The 18,317-nt window shown below is 43.8% G+C and overlaps 1 protein-coding gene across 15 annotated transcripts in view; it reads left to right on the top strand.

Annotated features, from left to right (window-relative positions):
- LOC147030477 (transcription factor 12-like) overlaps positions 1 to 18,317 on the top strand; it is a 336,231-nt gene that overhangs the window by 58,370 nt on the left and 259,544 nt on the right. For all 15 annotated transcript variants that reach the window (XM_085874584.1, XM_085874582.1, XM_085874583.1 and 12 more), the window contains exon 3: positions 4,263 to 4,323. In XM_085874584.1, the coding sequence (XP_085730710.1) occupies positions 4,263 to 4,323 (61 nt within the window). The remainder of the gene's footprint in view (positions 1 to 4,262; positions 4,324 to 18,317) is intronic.

Raw genomic sequence — 18,317 nt, 5'->3', positions numbered from 1 at the left:
GAGCCATTTCCAAGAGCCGCATCTTGAAAATCATGCATTGGAAAAGCAGTGTTGAGAGATCATTCTAATAGTGTTCCAGTTTCATCAAATGTACTATCCACCTTCCCAGGAGTGTACGTGCTGCTGAAACTCTTTGTGGTTACACAGAATGCACGAAGTTACTGAACCATCGTCTTCCCACTTGAGTCAGGATTTGAACCTGCAGTCACTGGATTACAATTGAATACAGAGGCTCAGCTCATTCAACCTACTCCGAAGTTTCAATGGAATATGGTAGTAAAAAGGAGATGTGTGTTGTCTCCACTAGAATGATACACATGTGGAAAGAAATGATGCATGGGCTGTATTTTTGTGGATCACAGCAATAGATGTGACACTTATTAAGAAACCGTAACATCAATTATAAATAAAACCATATGTTGGTAAAATATGCATGTTTGACAAATGACTTGCGACAACTTTAGAGGTTTTGTTAATTCTTTATTATTATTTTTTTTAAATCACAAAATGCAGATGTCTGTAATGGCTCTGTTTTACACCCAAAAAACACACTGACTTTGGAATGGGGCTCCTTGCAATGCAGCTTGTAATGTAGGGCTCAAGACCAGCAAATAATGACATCCAATGATGTCACAATGGAATGAATGTCTCAAAAGGTCAATAATGTGTGTAAGCATCATTAGAACGAATGACTGCAACAACCTTCCTCATCCCCTGAATAAGCCACCAGAGAGAATCCAAAGGGAGTTGTTGGCATTCCCGGTGCAAAGCAGCCTCCAACTGTGCCAGAGTCTGCATAGGAGGGTTCATTTTCTTAATTCTTTGCCCAAGAATGTCCTAAACATGCTCTACTGGATTTAAATCAGGACTCCTTGCTGGCTTGGGCAATGTTGTGATGGCATTATTTCCAAAGAAGTCTATAACTGCACAAGTACTCTGGGGTCTGCCATTGTTGCCCATGAAGTCTTGTGAGAAGTGGGAGGTTCTCAAAATGCGGAAGAACAACACGATTCAAAATGGCTCCAGTGCTGTTCGCCTGTCAGATTACCTTTACAGTGACAAGGTCAGGTTTATAATCGTAACAGGCAGCCCCTTATGATAACTGATCTGCCACTAAATGTGATGGAGTCACAATGTTGTTGGTTGTATTGGTTGTTTGGACTTTACAGTGTGTGTGCATGGGGCATATGCGTGTGCTTTCGGTTGCTACCAAACATGAGTTCTTCCATCAGTCACATGCAGGAGAAACCACCTCTCAAACCAATTTGTCTTCCACCAGGATGTGAAATTCCAGTGTTGAAGTGCTCGGCACAATGCCATGCAGCCCTCCTTGTGTTCAGGAGTGAGGAGGGGACATCATGTTGCTCTATTGGCTTTGTAACCTGCTGCACAAATCCAATTCTGGACAGTTCTTGTCGATAGCCTCTGAGGGAGATTGCATTCATGCAGAACATCCAGCATTGTTCCTCCCAATAATTTGCTTGTTTGGGCTTCACCAAGTTTTCTGTGCATCATAGTAACAGTCCACCAATGGAAGAATGCAACAATATTGTTACTTTCTCCAAATCTTGACCAGGTGAATTGCGTTTTAAAATTTACACCTCTACCTTGCTGTGCGTACTCGGTGTGTGAAATTTCCTTGATCGAGTGATGATTGAAAACACAGCCTGTGCATGGAGGGTTCTTATGTTTGAAAGAAAATTTTAATTTGATTCCGTTTTTTATTTTTTTGCAAACAAGTACATTGGAGTTGTGGTAAACCTTTTTCGAGTTCCATGTTTGGAGTGAAAAAAAAAATCTGGAACGAACTTTAAAGTTATGTAGACGAGCATAACCCGCGCTCTGCGCGACATGTTGGGGTGGGTGTGTTTGAGAAAGGAACTGATGCAGAGTATCAGTAGTAATTTTACTTTAATGCAGTAAGTGGAATACGATTTCACTGTTTCAGAACCATTTTATTTACTTTTTTTTGTACCATGCACCTCATATGGTCTTTGAGATAATGTAAGCCGAATATCACGTTACTCGAGCGCAGAACAAAGTCGAAGATAGCGCGACACGAAACCACAAACTCGGAAATAATATATAAGATGACGCCTCCTTGTGCTGACATTGAGGTTGCAATGTGAACTTTATTTCCTAAAGGAAAAAGGTCTTTGTGATTGCTCATGGTCACCATTTCAATTCCCCACTGCTCCCCCACTGCTCCCACACTGCTCCCCCACTCCCCATCCTGAATGTGCTTCTCCCACAAATTTTAGGACCTCACATATACCTCGTATCTTTATAGTAATTATCACATTTGCTTGTAAGCTAAGAAATCAAAACTTGCAATGTTGTAATATGGAAATATTTCCTGGTAATCATTTTACACTGTTCAGGACATTCACACTGTATGGAGAAGTGAAATAGCTGAAATAAATTGACAGCCATCTTAACTTCAGGTGGTGCTTTCCATTCCTTGCTTATGCTTTGTTAAACCGAGAGTCCCGAGACCTGTTGACTCGATTGGCTATACCTTTGATTGTAGTACGCTTCGTTACCTATACCATGGGCTGGCAGCACAGCATCGAGGTACGCACGCTCACCTTTAAGCTGTCATGCCTGGGTTTGAATCTCAGCCTAGTTGTAAACTCTCATACATGTAAGGCCGGGCAAGGTGTTTCGGTCTTTCGTAGGTTGGGCGAGGCATCAAGGTGCATCCTTCAGATGGATGTTAAACTGAATGTCCCTTCTGCTAGCTTGGTGGACGTTAAGCATCCGACGGTGTCTTTGGCAAAGAGTCAGTGAGTTATCACCGGAACCATGGCCAAATTACAAATTCCTGCTCCAGCCTACAAGGGGCACTGCATCAGTGGCACAGCCGCACCACCAGCAAAGATGCAGCCCAGCAGCCATGTGCTGCAGAAGTTAGGGAAGGGAAGGACCGACACCACGATGACGTATTCGGTGCAAGACACAAAATAGTGTTAGATTCACCTTCTCCGTTGTTGAAGATTTTGAATAATTTTGTTCTTCCTTCTTCGACAGAGGTTGTTTTTGTAAGTAAGTGCATGTTTTGAAGCCATAACTTTACATGTATGTGTAAATAAGTTGATCTTGTACATATTAATTGGTTTGTGGTTGCTGTAAATGCTTCTCGATTGCATGCAAATATTACAAAAACCAGTAAGTACCAGCAAGTACTCTTTCTCATCAGCTTGCTGTGTAAAAGTATGGTGCAATTTTTATATGTCCATATTGCTCTCAACTCTGGACGGAAATATATATATACATATAATATATTACATTATATTATTTATATTATATATATTATATTATATATATTATTTATATTATATTATAAATATTATATTATATATATTTTATATATATATATATATATATATATATATATATATATATATATATATATATGTAGTACATTGTGAAGAGGAAAAAAACTATGGAGGCATCGGTGTTTGTCAGCATGCCTTTATGTTCGCCTGCACTCATCTAAATTGTGCAATTTGCATATGCAAATGGCCTGGTATTGATTGAAGTTTTGTTTAATAATTACAGGGCTGCTGATGGGTTTTGACATTTAAGAATCCATTAGCGCCATCAGCCCTTCGGTTGCATTTGTTTCAAGCTAGATTTTTGGAGGTCATTTGAATATGCAAATGTGCAGGATTTATTTTTAGTCGTCAAATTAATATTTCGAATTGAATTGTTGATAACTTTGAAACACCCATCTTGTGAGGCTTCAGACTTCCACAAACTATGTAACATTTATTCATTTCAAGAACTGATCGAAGGAGCATCTAATCATTTGGCTTTTGGGGGAGAACGGAAGGGATTCATTGTGGAATTTTAGAAATTGAGAAGAGAAAGAAATGCGGTGAATTGGATTTGATTTGGAAGAGGAGGTGAAGGAGAGGAGATGAGAGGAAGATGATGATGGGATGGGAGAGAAGCAGCTTGTACAGAAATGCTGCCATGTTGGTTTCTTTAAAATAGTTGGGTCCCTGTTGGTTTCAATTTTGGTGTTTATGCATTTTTGGGGGAGTTTTTTGTGCAGTTTCTGTCGTATTTCACTTGGTAACGATCGCCTTTGCTGATAAACTTTATCATTTTATGGTTTAATCATAAACCCAAAACAAACGTTGCAACATCGGATTGTGTTTTGATTTATCAAAGTTATGTTTGGAATGTTCGACCTATGCTTAATGATGTGTTTTGCGTTGCACTTACTGATTGTGTGTCTGCTGTTTCCCTCGTAGATGTTTCCATCCTCTCTTTTAAAAGGAAAGGCAGTCTCCCGAGGAGAATTCTCCACCTCAGGTATGTGGTCATCGCATTCCGTCTTAACTCCATGACTAAAAATTCCCCCGACCCAAAACCGCTTTCCATCCCACCCTCTCCCCAATCATTTAGGCATCAACACATTGATGGGCTTCTTTTGATCATCATCAGTGTTGTCCCAGCCAGATGGTTTGGCTCTCTCTTCTTGCATATTAAAAAATGGCGAAGTTTGAAAAGTAGCCAAAACGTGTGGCAACACACAGTTCGAAAAATATTATTGCTTGATATCTGTCGCTTCTTATTTTTCCATGCCACAAGCACCTGACATTTTATTATGGTTCAATAAAATATTGTCAGGTAAATGGAACACCTGGCACTTGCTTGATTCCAGCATCCACAGGCAGCAGACAAATTGTAGCTGTTTCACCACTGGGTTTGTTTCATACCTTATTTTTCCATTTCATACAATTGTTCTGAAGTTATGCTGAGGATTAATCACAATATCAGCTGCCTGGACGGCCCACTGTGTTGCTAATTGAAACATTGTATGGATATTTCACGGTTATTTGAGGGATGCTTTGTGTTGGTATTTTGCCTGCCTTATGTTTGATGAACCCGAAATAGATAGAAACCTTCAAGGTCCACAAAATCAAAAAAAATAAGAGATATATTTTTGATGTGATTATATTGATTTTTAAGTAATAAACAAAGAACTGAATGTGGTTTTTCATCAAATAATTTTATTAAGGTGTTAGTTAAAAAATGAACCTAAAAATTTCTAGAAAACTGCCATGATGTAAAAAAAAAGGTTAAAAACTTGGCACGCAATGCATAATGGGCGCAGAACTCACTTCAAACTCTCAGAAAGCGAATTTGACATAATTTTCTGATCAAGAATCCTCAGATTACGAAGATGGTCAAAATTGCTACGTCGAAGGTGCGTGTAAGACCGTCCATGTATGAACCCGAAGTCGAGATGACGTGGCGGGTTACGCGTTGTATGATTGCCATGTTTTTGAGGGCGGGGCCAATCAAGCGTAAAATGACAGAAAACATTAAAATCCTCGTTTCAAGGTATTTATTGAAGAAAACGACGACGATAAAGTGATAAGCGTATATATATATATATATATATATATATATATATATATATATATATATATATATATATATATATATATATATATATATATATATATATATATTTTTATATTTTCATTAAACCAAACATGATTTTTGATTCTGTGGATCTTTAACGAATGCACGGTTTATTTTGTGAGTAATGGGGGATTACTTATCCGTAACTTGCAATTAGCTGAACATATAGTGTAAGACCCATAGAACAGCCAGAAAACAAATCAAACATCCAAGCAGTCAGACACACCAATCAATATAGGACTTAAACAGGCGTTGTTGACCTTGGGGGAAGTGATTTAACTTCCTGGGGTACTCTGGGCACTGGCAATACCATCTTTGATTCTTTGTGATGTTGCTTTTTTCTCCAGTCAACAAGGTGAATGAAGGGCAACCCAAATGTTCAGACCACCTCGATGCTAATCTATCCCTTGATACCCTACACAATAGATATGATGCCTTTTTCTCATTTCCGAATTATAAAGTGGATAAATTTGTGATTAAAAGCCGAAATCTTCTCCTTCATTTTGGCCGTGACGTTGCACACGCAAGTAGACAACCAGATCCGTACTGTCTACGGGTTACATGGTTTAACTCAAATGGCGAATCATTTTCGATTTTCCACAAATATGCGACATAATAGTTCAACGTCACGATATTTTCCACAAATAAAGTAATACAAACCGAGATGGTTTCATGCTACACCATTGTCCGAAACACCCTAAGTTTGCCAGAAATTGGAAGACGTTTGTCCGAAATACCCGAGTGTGAATCGGGCCTACAAAATGTTCACTTTTGTACTCTGTACAGTGTACATGTTACAGAGCCCTTTAATGAAACAACAGAGGTGGCTACATCTTGTGGTTATCCACCACTATTGAGAGAGGATGATGAAGTGGAAGAAACAGCCATCGCTCGAAACTGTAACACCATCTCTACCCAGCTACCAGCATATGCACATGGACGATTTGAGCGGTGAATCAAGCACCCATGCTGTTGCCATTGCCCGGCAGTTACCACAAGAGCACCTGAAAATAATCCATTATCAACACAAATTTCTGCAAGTCAAATGAACCACCATCTATAGTGGAGAGAAAGTATTGCAGCATCAATGGCTCGACTGACGTCGAGCTCATTGTGGCGGGAAGTTATAATCCCACATTATTCCGAACGGCTTAACTCCTGTGGAGACGTTCCCAATTAATGGTGGACAACACTTGCGCGGGTCATGAGAAACACGAGAACCTTAAAGCTTTTTAAACCAAAGCTTAAAACCAAACTTAAAGCTTTTATTCCCGAACCACAATAAAAAGAACCAGGGATGGTGATCGTGAGGAGACAATGGCGAGTTTGGATGGGATGCAAAGAAATACAATCAATAAATAATTAATTATCTTCTCTGAGAATAAAAGCTTTGGTGCCACAGTCTGGACTCGGTCACTGATGTGAAGGGGACAAAACCGGGGGACTCGGCACTGCTGGGAGGGGGATGGGCATGAGCAGGCGATGAGAAGGGATGATGAGCAGGATGATGGATGATGAGGTGATGGCCAGGACGATGAACAAGCACAGGATGTGAAGGCAGGCAGGACAACCTCCTCAGAGAAAGCTCTTCTCCACACTCTTTTCCTCCCTCCAGTTTTACCTCAGCCTCTCTCCGTCCTCTCAGACTTTCACGGTGTTCTCCTCTTGAAACCCAACCATCCCATCCGGCTCCTCCCTCTTCTCTCCGGGCAACGCTCCGCCCCTCCCTTTTTCGCTCTCTTGCCAAGTTTCCCGGCACCCCCTGGTAGAGCTTTACATAGAGGTTATACGCACAATTTCCTGAACCATAATTCCTATTACCATGCACCACCCCCTGTATGGCGCACATTCAAACAAGACAATTCATAATTTAACGTTTCCTTACTTATTACATCAAGATGGGTTAACTACTCATAAATGAATGGACAATGCTGCTCCATGCATTCCTATCTGCTCTCTGGGAATATCTAACACCCACCCCCGAACCACAGGTCCTGCAAGGTTCATTGCAGCGGAAACAGCTCCAACCTCAACACTTACAGATTTGCACCTGATTAACCTCAGTTAAATAGATCAGGAGGTGTTGTGGGAAGCGAGCTGTAGCTAACTTACTGAACCTCCTTTCTGTATTTACCCCCTTAGCTGCAAGTAAAATTCAAAAATTTACACATACAGTGGATTCTTCCCTCTTGTCTCCACGCTCCGATGTCCTGGGGCAGGGAGAGAATGGCTCCAAAAACACAAACAGGCCTACCTTGTGCACAATTTACCTTATCGAATAACCCCACAACTTGACCACAACCCCCAGTGGATGTCACCTGCTGCAGCTGTCAGCTGAGCCCAAATACCAAATTTGAAAACTACCGATTCAATTTCGCAGGCAACCTACCCTTCATAGCATATGTCAAGTCACATGGGACTGAATGGAACATTCACACATTCATACACAAGACCAACAACCACCATCAAATTATATACGTCCCACCAGGGAGTGCCTCCACAAGACAGCCTCTCCTGGCCTCCGGCATTCTTGGCCTCCCCCCGGGTCGCCAAGGGTCTCCTGCCTCTTAGTCGTCCAAACCAGACCCTCCGACAGCCCCCCCCGAACTCCAGACAACACCGGCTGCCAGGAGCGAGTTGCATCAGGTGGGGCTGCAGTCACCACTCCGCCAGAGCCTCATCAGTACCTGCGGACACACACACACACACACACACACACACACACACACACACACACACACACACACACACACACACACACCTTCCCCATCCATAAAACCCCAAATGTCACTCCCTCCCGCACTGTCATACAATTCTCCACCTCCTGCAATACTCCCGATGTTGCACCTAACCTGCCATGGCCTGCGTACACACTAATCACAACCGCTCAAACAAAATGCAATTGTTAATTTACAACACAACACACATTTTAACCCTTTCCACCCGATCTACATGCTTGGCTCTCATGACCACTCTTGTCAGTCACCCACATCAATTCCCCAACTCATCTGCATACCCTCAATAGCAAAGCATAGCGAGTCCTGACAATGGGGAAAGGTAAATTTAATAAACCAAATTACCATTGGGGAGCATGTTCAATACCAGCAGCACCTGCTGCAGCCATTCTTCCCATGAAACCAATTCCAATGAAAACCAATGGATTTCTTCCCAAAGACAGAGCCCATAAATCAGAGTGGACCATCTGTGTATGGTTATACAGGCCTCTCAGGCCTTTCCCAAACACTCCATAACTTTCCACAGATGATCCGGTAGTTGTCCAGTGGGCTGTATGCATACCCAGTCCATGCGGATCAACCTGCATCCATAGACCAGCACAGCATGGCAGGTTGCCACATGCTGGCTGTCTCAGAGCCTCAGGGAGAGGCTGCTAGGCCGCATGCCTGGATGGTTATCTCATCAGGCCCTTACTGGCCCTCCCTCAGTGGTGCCGCAACCAAAGCATGGCCAGCAACACCTCCCCCTTGTGGTACTCATGGTGCACCATGACCGGTGCCCAGGGGGAAACACCTCAGACCTCCAGAGGTCTCAACCCCCTCCAGTATCTGGCGACCCCACTGGCCCGAGACGCTCACTTGGATGGCGCCCTGTTGGACAGAGGGCGCCACACTCCTCCAGACTCCTTGTGGAGCCCGGGTCATGCCATAGTACCTGTGGTTACACCCCACGTCCAAATTCTGCCAGTGCAGATCGCAAGCTGCCTGGTCCAACCCAATCTCCAAGGGGAGGGGGGGGAATCTCCCACAATGCCAACCCCCTTAACCTCCCCTGGTCCAAATCATGCAGCCAGCGGACCAACTCCCACCAAGGCTGTTGCAAAATAATTTCCCATTGAAATTTTCAATTCCTGGCCTCATGTTTCTAAATGCGGTTGCATTTACCCCATTATTGGGTTTTTCTGCCCCTTCCTGCAGCCGATGCTGACCTTGTGACTGGCCCGCCGGCTCAGGTCTGGCCACATGTACGTACCTACGAGCTGGCGTTGCGTCGCACCTTGTCGATCCTCGGCTTGCCAGAAGAACCCCCGCCAGGTCCAACTGCACACCCATGAGCACTGCAAGTCACTTTGTGCCTCGCACACATGGAGCCTAACCCCTCTGACCACGTGGACAGTCTCTTTCCACTGGAGCAAAGAGACATTCACACTGGCACAATGCTCCTCCAGGCCATTCGTTTTCAGTAACTGTCCCTCCATTTTCCTCTCCAATCCATTTATTAACCTCCACCATCGAAGATGGATGGAGGTTACTGTTTTCACCCCTTTCTGTTTGTTTGTTTGTTTGTTTGTGAACAGTATTACGGAAAAACTCCTCGACGGATTTCGACGAAACTTGGTGGGGGGGGGGGGTTAGGTCTGGTCCAAGGATCATGCCATTTGATTTTGGACTTGGTCCAAAATCCAATATGGCCGCTATTGCGGCCAATTTGAAAAAATGTTTGAATTTTTTTTTTTTTTGCATTTCTACATGTTTTAAGTGATTTCCAACCCCCCCCCCCCAAAAAAAAATTTGTTAGAGAAAAAAAAATTTTGCAACTATTTTTTCAACAAAATCTCGATTTCTTTTTTTTGCATTTCTACATTTTTAAGTGATTTCCAACAAAAAAAAACATGCCAAAATTATAATTGCGGCTGATTTTGGAACTTCAGGTGGATATGCCCACGTAAAATCAATTTCTGTCTCAAGGAATCTAGTTATGACGAATGAATTGAGTATGTAAAAGTTAAAAATAAAAGGGAAAGTTGCAAACTATAACTCTGTGAGCACTGTTGACGTCAAATTGAATGAATGGGATATCAGGTTCACTTGAGTGACCTAACAGTATTGGCGGCGGAGGTTTTGCACTCTACCGAGTGCTCCCCCTCTAGTTCACTCTCTGAGTTCATTATTTATTTCTCTATTCTATTTTCAATCCGTTCATTATTTTTATCCATTCGTTCACCCATTCTATCCATCTGTCCCTCCATTCTTTCATTATTTTTTATTACTTGCAAAATCAAAGATTTTTAAAGTATATCGGTCAGTCGAATTTGTTATTCTGTCTGTCTGTCTGTGTCTGTTTATCGCCTGCAGGTTACAATTTTGAACCGATCTTCACGAAACTTCACCACATGGTAGAGTTTGGCAAAAGCAGGAAGCTTATTGTTGAGGTTAAAAGGTCAACATAGGCCAAAGGTCAACATAGGCCAAAGGTCAACAAATTTGTCAAGTTTCTAAAATCCTCAATTTGCATGTTAGGAGAGCAGGTGACCTCATTTGACAAGCACCCTCGGCAATCGATCTTGTTCTTGTGACCTTGTGAGAAGATACTTTCCTCTTTGGCATTACTGTGAGGTAGGACAAGTATGTGCTGAACACTGAATGACCGTAAACAGAAAGCCAAATTGTGATTCCTGATCTCTTCTCGTCATAAATGATACAAGCCTGGTGTTGGCATAACGGTTTAGGTGGCTGGCTTAAGATCTTTGGGTCTTAAGGGGTGGCTCAAGAAAAGTCTTGAGTTTGAGCCCCTGTTGTGCCATTGAAATATCACCAGATGGGTTGTTTCAGCCTATCATCCTTGCAAGGTCGGCAAAATGAGTATCAGCTTTCTGCTAACGGGCACTGCATCAGCAGCAACCTTGCTTCTAGAAAAAATATGATGCAACCAGCAAGCACAGGTTGCATACGAAACAACAACATGAACGATATTTCATGTCACAAATTACCCTTCCAAATTCAAACCATCATAAACATTAATGAAATGGGATCCTGCCCTCCAGCCAATGAAATAGGATAGGATACTGCACTGCAATCAAGCCTGTTCTCCATAGGTCTTTGTCATTAGATGGTATCACGTATCCTATTCAAAAAAATATAATTACGGTTTAAATTTGGTAATTTGTGGACACAATGTATGAAAGAAAACGATCCGAATCGAATCAAGTCAAATCCTACCATTTAAATACTCAAAAGGACCGATAAATATCACCAAGAAGTGGAAGAGAGAATTGGAAAGCACAGATCAATTGATTCGTGGTGGAGAAAATGTGGTCGACATGATCGGAAATGAAGTTATACTGTTGTAGTGCCGGGTTCGGGGGTGGGGAACGACCGCAAGATGGAGCAGTTGGGCCGTTTCCCCCCCCCCCAAATCCGGATAACTCCGAAGTCGATGGGTCGCTCAATGGACCGTGGACGCCAATATTTCGACGACACGGTTAGTGTCTTTTTGCCTGATTCCAATTTACCTAATTAGCCGCACGGTCGAGCTACCGGGGAAGTCACACCCTCGGCAGGCTTTGTCCAAACCGAGTTGCTGTTACCGACTCGGATCCAGCATAACTGAGCGGGAATTACCAAAGCCGCGCCGGTCCAAATATCAATCTACGGCACAATCGGCCTCACTATAACTCAAACCCGAACCATGCGAGGCCAATGAAAGAAAACAGACAACGAACTGGAACATTTGACAGTTATTTATTTACAAGGGGCAATTGGGAGGGAAACACAGAGCAGACTTGATCACGAATATAAATGCAGGCAAATGTACAATGGCAATCACTTAACAGTTTTACTTACAAGACTGGCCACAGATGGACGCACACACCCAAAAGGAAATGGTGCCAACTGGCCTTGATTCGGACCCTCCAGCCATGGAGGATAGGCAAGCTGGGGGTTAGAGTTTGGTCGGTTTTACCGACTCGCACTTGTGGAGCTCGGAGTCCGTGGAAGGGAACGGGGATCCCCAGCTCGAGCGCTCAAACACAACCCACCACGGTGGGACTCGAACCCACGAATCAGGATCCTACGAACGACCCGGCCAGCCACGAACGATGACCGACGACCAAGAGAGCCCAGCAGACCAGAAGCAAGGAACAACCTCCAAGGAACCAAGGAACCCCCCGGATACGGCTCGCGATCCTTCTTATCCCTCTCCCGTGCGGGGTGGAGGGATCCGCTCTCGGGTAACTCGCCTCCGGATTGGACGTGGTGGCCAGCCGTGATTGGAGGAGGGGCGTGTCGGCGTCTTGGTGCTCTTCCCCCGAGAGAGGCTCTTTTGCCTTCCCCAGTTTCGGCAGGGGAGCCATTCTTCTTTGATGGGGCGGAGTTGGAGCTGAAGCGATGTCACCCCTGATTGGACGAGAGGAGCATTCCATCTTGCTGGGGCGGAGTCGGCTCTGAAGCGATGGAAACTCCGTCCACGTTCGTGGCCTTGAGCACGTGCTTAATGGGGCTGAAGGAGTGGAGTGGATTGATGGAGAAAACTAACTGGAAAGAAACTCGCAGCGCACACATGAAATTTAGCCATTAGACATAGGGGAGGGATTCTAACTATCCACATACACTTAACGAAATAACTAAACTTTGGGTCAACTGTATGTGTGAATGCGAATGGTTTCCAGATTCGTAACAATACTTCGTGCAGAATCCCAGAGGACGTCGACGTGGCCTTCGGAGAGGGAAAGCTCATGACGTCACACAGCCGTTTGACCAGACACCAGAGTGATGCCTTGCATATCGACTTCAGGTCTATCAGTCTGTGTCAATCCTTGTGAGTGGAATGGAAGTGAAACATTGCTTTTTAATTGATCATACTTTCCATCAAATACGGGTTTTGGCCACACTAAAATGGGTCTAGGTTTTCAGAAACAAAACGGGTCAAACACGTAAAATCTGTCACTTGCCATGTATGTGGTTCCCAACCCCAGCTCGCTTCCTTCATCCTCACTGCTTCTTTCGACCACATAATCCTGCAGCACCGCACTTTTGTGCAGTGGCTTTATTCCCGTGCATGCTTAAACAATTCAATATGTGTGTATATATGTGTATATATATATATATATATATATATATATATATATATATATATATATATATATATATATATATATATATGTATGTTAAATTTTCAGCGCGATCCTCTACGCTATCCCAACACCAATTAACTATAAATTTCGAAGTTCTCAGATTCTAAATCCCACTTCTGATCAGCAAATGTAGCATCAACGGATCAACAAACATCGAGCTTGTTGCAGTGGGAGGTTATAATCCTGTGATGTTCCGAACGGCTTAACTCCTGTGGAGACATTCTGAATTTATAGCAGATGAGTGCGCAGATCATGAGGAGAAACACAATGATCTTAAAGCTTTTGAAACCAACGAGTTTATTCACAAACCACAATAAAATGAACCAGGGATGGTGATCGTGAGGAGACGATGACTGGTTGGGATGCGTTGGAAATGAATGCAGTTAATTAATAATTTATAATGTACATTGAGAATAAAAGCTATGGCGCCACACTCCGGACTTGGTCACTGATGTGAAGGGGATAAGACCAGGGGATTCAGCTCTGGTGTTAGCGGGTAAGAGGATGGGTGCGGGCGTAGCAGCCACAAGCAGGAGATGAAAAGGGATGATGAGGTGATAACCACGGCGATGAACAAGCACAGGGCGAAGGCAGGCAGGCAGGACAACTTCCTAAGAGAAAGCTTTCCTCCGCACACTCTTCATCCATCCAGTTTTACCTCAGCCTTTCTCTGTCCTCTCAGACAGACTTTCACAGTGCTCTTCTCTTGAACCTCAACCTCCCAATCTGGCTCCTCCCTCTTCTCCCTGGCAACGCTCCACCCCTCCGAGGCGATGCTTTGCTCTATCCCCTTTTATCTCTCTTGCTGAGTCTCCCGGCACTTCCCGGTAGAGGTTTGCATAGAGGTTATATGCACATTTTCCTGAACCATAATCCCTAACTATTACCATGCACCTCCCCTTGTATGGTGCACATTCAAACAAGATAATTCTTCAGCTAACTTTTCCCAACTTATTACATCAAGATGGGCTAACTACTGATACACGGACCACACTGCTCTATGGGAATATCTATCTAACCAAACCCTACCCCCCCCCCCCATAAACGTAACAGCATGTATATATCATCATCTACTCCTCTGAGAGGATTTGACCGAAGATGCAAAAACTTTCAGGGTCCCTTCCCCTCCACCATCCCCCACAATCGTCACCCTCACAATACCACCACCACCATCCCACACCCCCCTCCACCATTCCCCAACCCCCTCTCCACCATTCCCCACCTCCCCTTCATTCCACCCCCCCCCTTTCACCATCCCCCCCTCCCCCTTCACTATACCCCACAATCATCACCCTCACAATACCAACACCACGATTCTATACCACCCTCCACAATCACCCATCCACTGGGGAGGGATATTGGCAACTCATGGACATGACGATGGGTCACGGCACAGATACAAATGGTGTCCGGGAAAAATATGACATGGGACGATCCCGCAACATACAAGACACCTGGTCAGCCTGCGATGTTGGGACAAAGCATTCGTCACCCACTTTGTCCATAGTATCTGAGTCTGCCTGGACGGGCTCTGTGCTGTCGGGCGATTGCAGGTATTTCTGCTCTATTTAATATATAAACTGATTTATCAACTAATACTAAATCGCTCCCTTATAACCTGCCAATCGAACAGAAAATCCAACATTACTGATCTGTAGTGAACGTGCGACCGGCATTTTCATCTTCATAAACACTTCCGCCTTCCTCTGAATCGCTCGCACAAGGCTCAAACAATATGGCTCCACAATTCCCCCAAAAGCATTTCCATTACTAATTTTGTCTCGAATATTTTCTTCAAAGTCCCAATGAACACTTTCAACATTCTACGAACCTTCGGAATCGTTGACGGTGGAATCAGTATCTGAATCTGAGCTCGACATGCACTTTTTCACTCTGTAAAAAAGTTTAAAAAAATTAGGGAGGGAGAGGAGAGAGGGCAGGTGGGCCAGGCGAGGGAGAGGGCGAGCAGGCAGGGTGAGGGAGAGGAGAGGAGAGGGCGGGCGAACCAGGCGAGGGAGAGGGGAGGAGAGGAGAGGAGAGGAGAGGAGAGAAGGCAGGCGGGCCACGCGAGGCAGAGGAGAAGAGAGGGCGGGCAGGCCAGGCAAGGGAGGGGAGAGGGAGGGAGGTAGGCAGGGTGGGCAAGGCGAGGGAGGGAGGGTGGGCGAGGGAGGGAGACAGACAGACCCACACACGGACAGGTGCAGACGAGACTTTTTTGACTTTCATGATAAATGTTTAAACATTTTGCTTAGCAGATGAAACAAAATAATCAATTCTTAAGGCACAATTTGCCTGAGATTCATGAAAAAACATCAAAACGTGAGTATCAAGTGTCATTTCTCAAGTACAGGTGCTCAAGCTGGGTCCGATAAACAATGAAGGTTCAAAGATTAATTGTATTGTTGCAACTTCACAAACAAAGGTATACTTCATTCTCAATACATTTACACAAGACACCACCATTGCACCATAAGTCTTCAAACACAGGAAGACTACCCATGTTTACATGATATGCATGTTCCAGTTTTATACGAGCAGACACCATGCCTTTGAAATAAAAAAGTGCATTTTCATCTTTCCTTTTCACCAATCTGGCTTTTCTGGTTTTATAAATTGCAAGCTTAGCGACTGCAATTAAATAATTCAAAAGCAAAAACACAGATTTGTTTCCGGAGTTGAAAGAGAGCACATAAATAAAGATTGGAAAAGAAAAAACAATTTTAAATTTACAAAAAATGCGACTCAGATACAGAAACAGATGACAATCTATTGCACTCAATAAACACATGACACAAATTTTCAATATTCTTACAAAAGGGACATGAATTAGACATAGAGGGGTTAAACTTCTGAGTCAAGCCTGTGTGGCCAGGGCCTGATAGACCAGTCTCCAATTTAGGTCTCCCGTGTGACCAACATCACCTTCCAATTTGGAGTGAGGAAAGCTCCTGCAGGTAAAGTCTCCTTCCAATGGTTCCCCAACGGTGCCGTACAGGCCGTACAGACAAAATCCATGTATTGTTTTTGTTGTTTTTTGTTGTGTGTTTTTTTCCCATGACATGGAACACACCGACTTTTCATGACGTCACTGTTTGAAGAGAACACGTCATGGTGTTTTTGGGCAATGATTGAAAGTTCAGGAAAGCTTCGGTGAAAATCCTCTTCTTCGTTTAGTCCATTCCACCCAATATTTAAATGTAAAAAAGTCTGGGTTTCTCTCCTCATGACCTTACCCACTATTCTAATTGAAAGCAATCCAATTTTTACCCTGACATTTGACTCTGTCAATAGGAGGGGTTTTCAAATTGGTTTTTTAAAAGTTCAATTTAAATTCTGTTTTAACTTTTCGCAGTCGCTCAGGTTGATTAACACTCAGGTGTCATTAGGTTTGTAAAAATCACATTTTATATCGTTTGCACATCGTGTACTGTATGTGGGAAGCAGTTGCTGTTTGATTCCATTGGCCTCGTTTTATCGAAGAAATCGACGTCACGACATTCAAGGGGTGGGGGTCGCACATAGTCACCATCTTGTTATGTTTGGTAATCGGCAATGTAAGTATTATCAAATTACTTTAGTAATCAGATTTTATTTGACCTCGCGATCATTCATAGAATTCAGCTTGTATTGTTTGGTAATCGGCTGCGCAAGTATCAACATCATAAACTAATCGACTTTTATTTGACACCCGGTCATTCATGGTATTCATTCTTGTTATTTTTTTATATTGTCTCGTAATTAGCTGCCCAAGTAGCAACATCATTTGGTAATCGGCATTCATTCAGTCATGGTCATTCATGGTATTCAGCTTGTTTTAGAAACCAAGCCAGCAGGCAACCATCGCTTCAAGGAGGGCTCTATAAGATCTTGCACTTCAATTATTCCACTCTTTGTAAAGTATTCAATGAAGGATCGGCTGGGAAATATTCCAGCAAATAATTAATTTTAGAATCGTGGCTCATGCATAAACTTCCTGGCATCATTGAAGATCTCTAGCCGCTGCACTCCGACAGTGCAAGGATTCAGAAGAGATTGATGAAAAGCAGGGAGCCAAGCTCTATCAACCTGCTTCAGGTCCATGAGGAAGAGTTCCCGGTCATAGTCCATTCTATCTCTTTGCCAAAGCAAGGTATTGGTGAGAGGACGCCAGGACACTACTTCACCATATAATAGACGTTTTATTGTCATGAGTCGAAAAGCCATTATTCGACTAGGGATGTGCACCAAGTTTTGGCCACCAGAATTTGTGGTGGACACAGTCTGGCACCCTGCCCTGCTCACCAAAGTCTCTTCCTATGGTATCCAAGGCCATCTCCACTCATGGCTCGCAGACTTACTCTCCTGTCGCAGTCAACGTGTGGCCCTCAATGGAGTTCTTTCATCCCCTCTTCCTGTCCAGGCTGGAGTTCCTCAAGCTAGCGTTCTGGGCCCTGTTCTTTTTCTGGTTTTCATCAATGATCTCTCCGACTCTCTGGGAAATCCTCTATATCTCTTTGCTGATGACTCCACCCTCTGCCGTACCATCTGTCATCCCTCAGACCGGCAAGCAGCAGCTTCTTCACTTACTGCAGATCTGGGTAAAATCACAAACTGGTCCAACACATGGAACATGTCTTTCAATCCGGACAAATCTCACACTCTCAATATGTCTCTCCGAAAGGACCATTTAGAACCCCCCCCCCCATCCACTTTCTCAACAATCCTCTGGAAGAAGTCCTTTCTTTCAAGCTTCTGGGTCTCACTATCTGCCATGACCTTTCCTGGGAAAGCCACATTTCAAACCTCGCCTCCAAAGCCAGTCGCCGACTGGGAATCCTCCGTCGTGCAAAGTCCTTCCTCACCCACATGAGCTCCTGACCACTTACAAAGCTTTCGTCCGCAGCCTGATGGAGTACTGCTCTCCCCTCTGGGCTGGTGCTCCTGCCTCCCACCTTTCTCGGCTTCACACTGTGGAAACCAAGGCATTTCGGATCATTGGCATCTCCCGCAATGAGAATGAGTCTTTGGG

This window comes from Eptatretus burgeri, chromosome 3 (assembly GCF_056783735.1).
Source record: "Eptatretus burgeri isolate ZD-2024b chromosome 3, Ebu_testis_v1, whole genome shotgun sequence".
Lineage (NCBI taxonomy): Eukaryota > Metazoa > Chordata > Myxini > Myxiniformes > Myxinidae > Eptatretus > Eptatretus burgeri.
The sequence above is the reverse complement of the archived record's forward strand: the minus strand, read 5'-3'. Positions and strand labels throughout refer to the sequence as shown.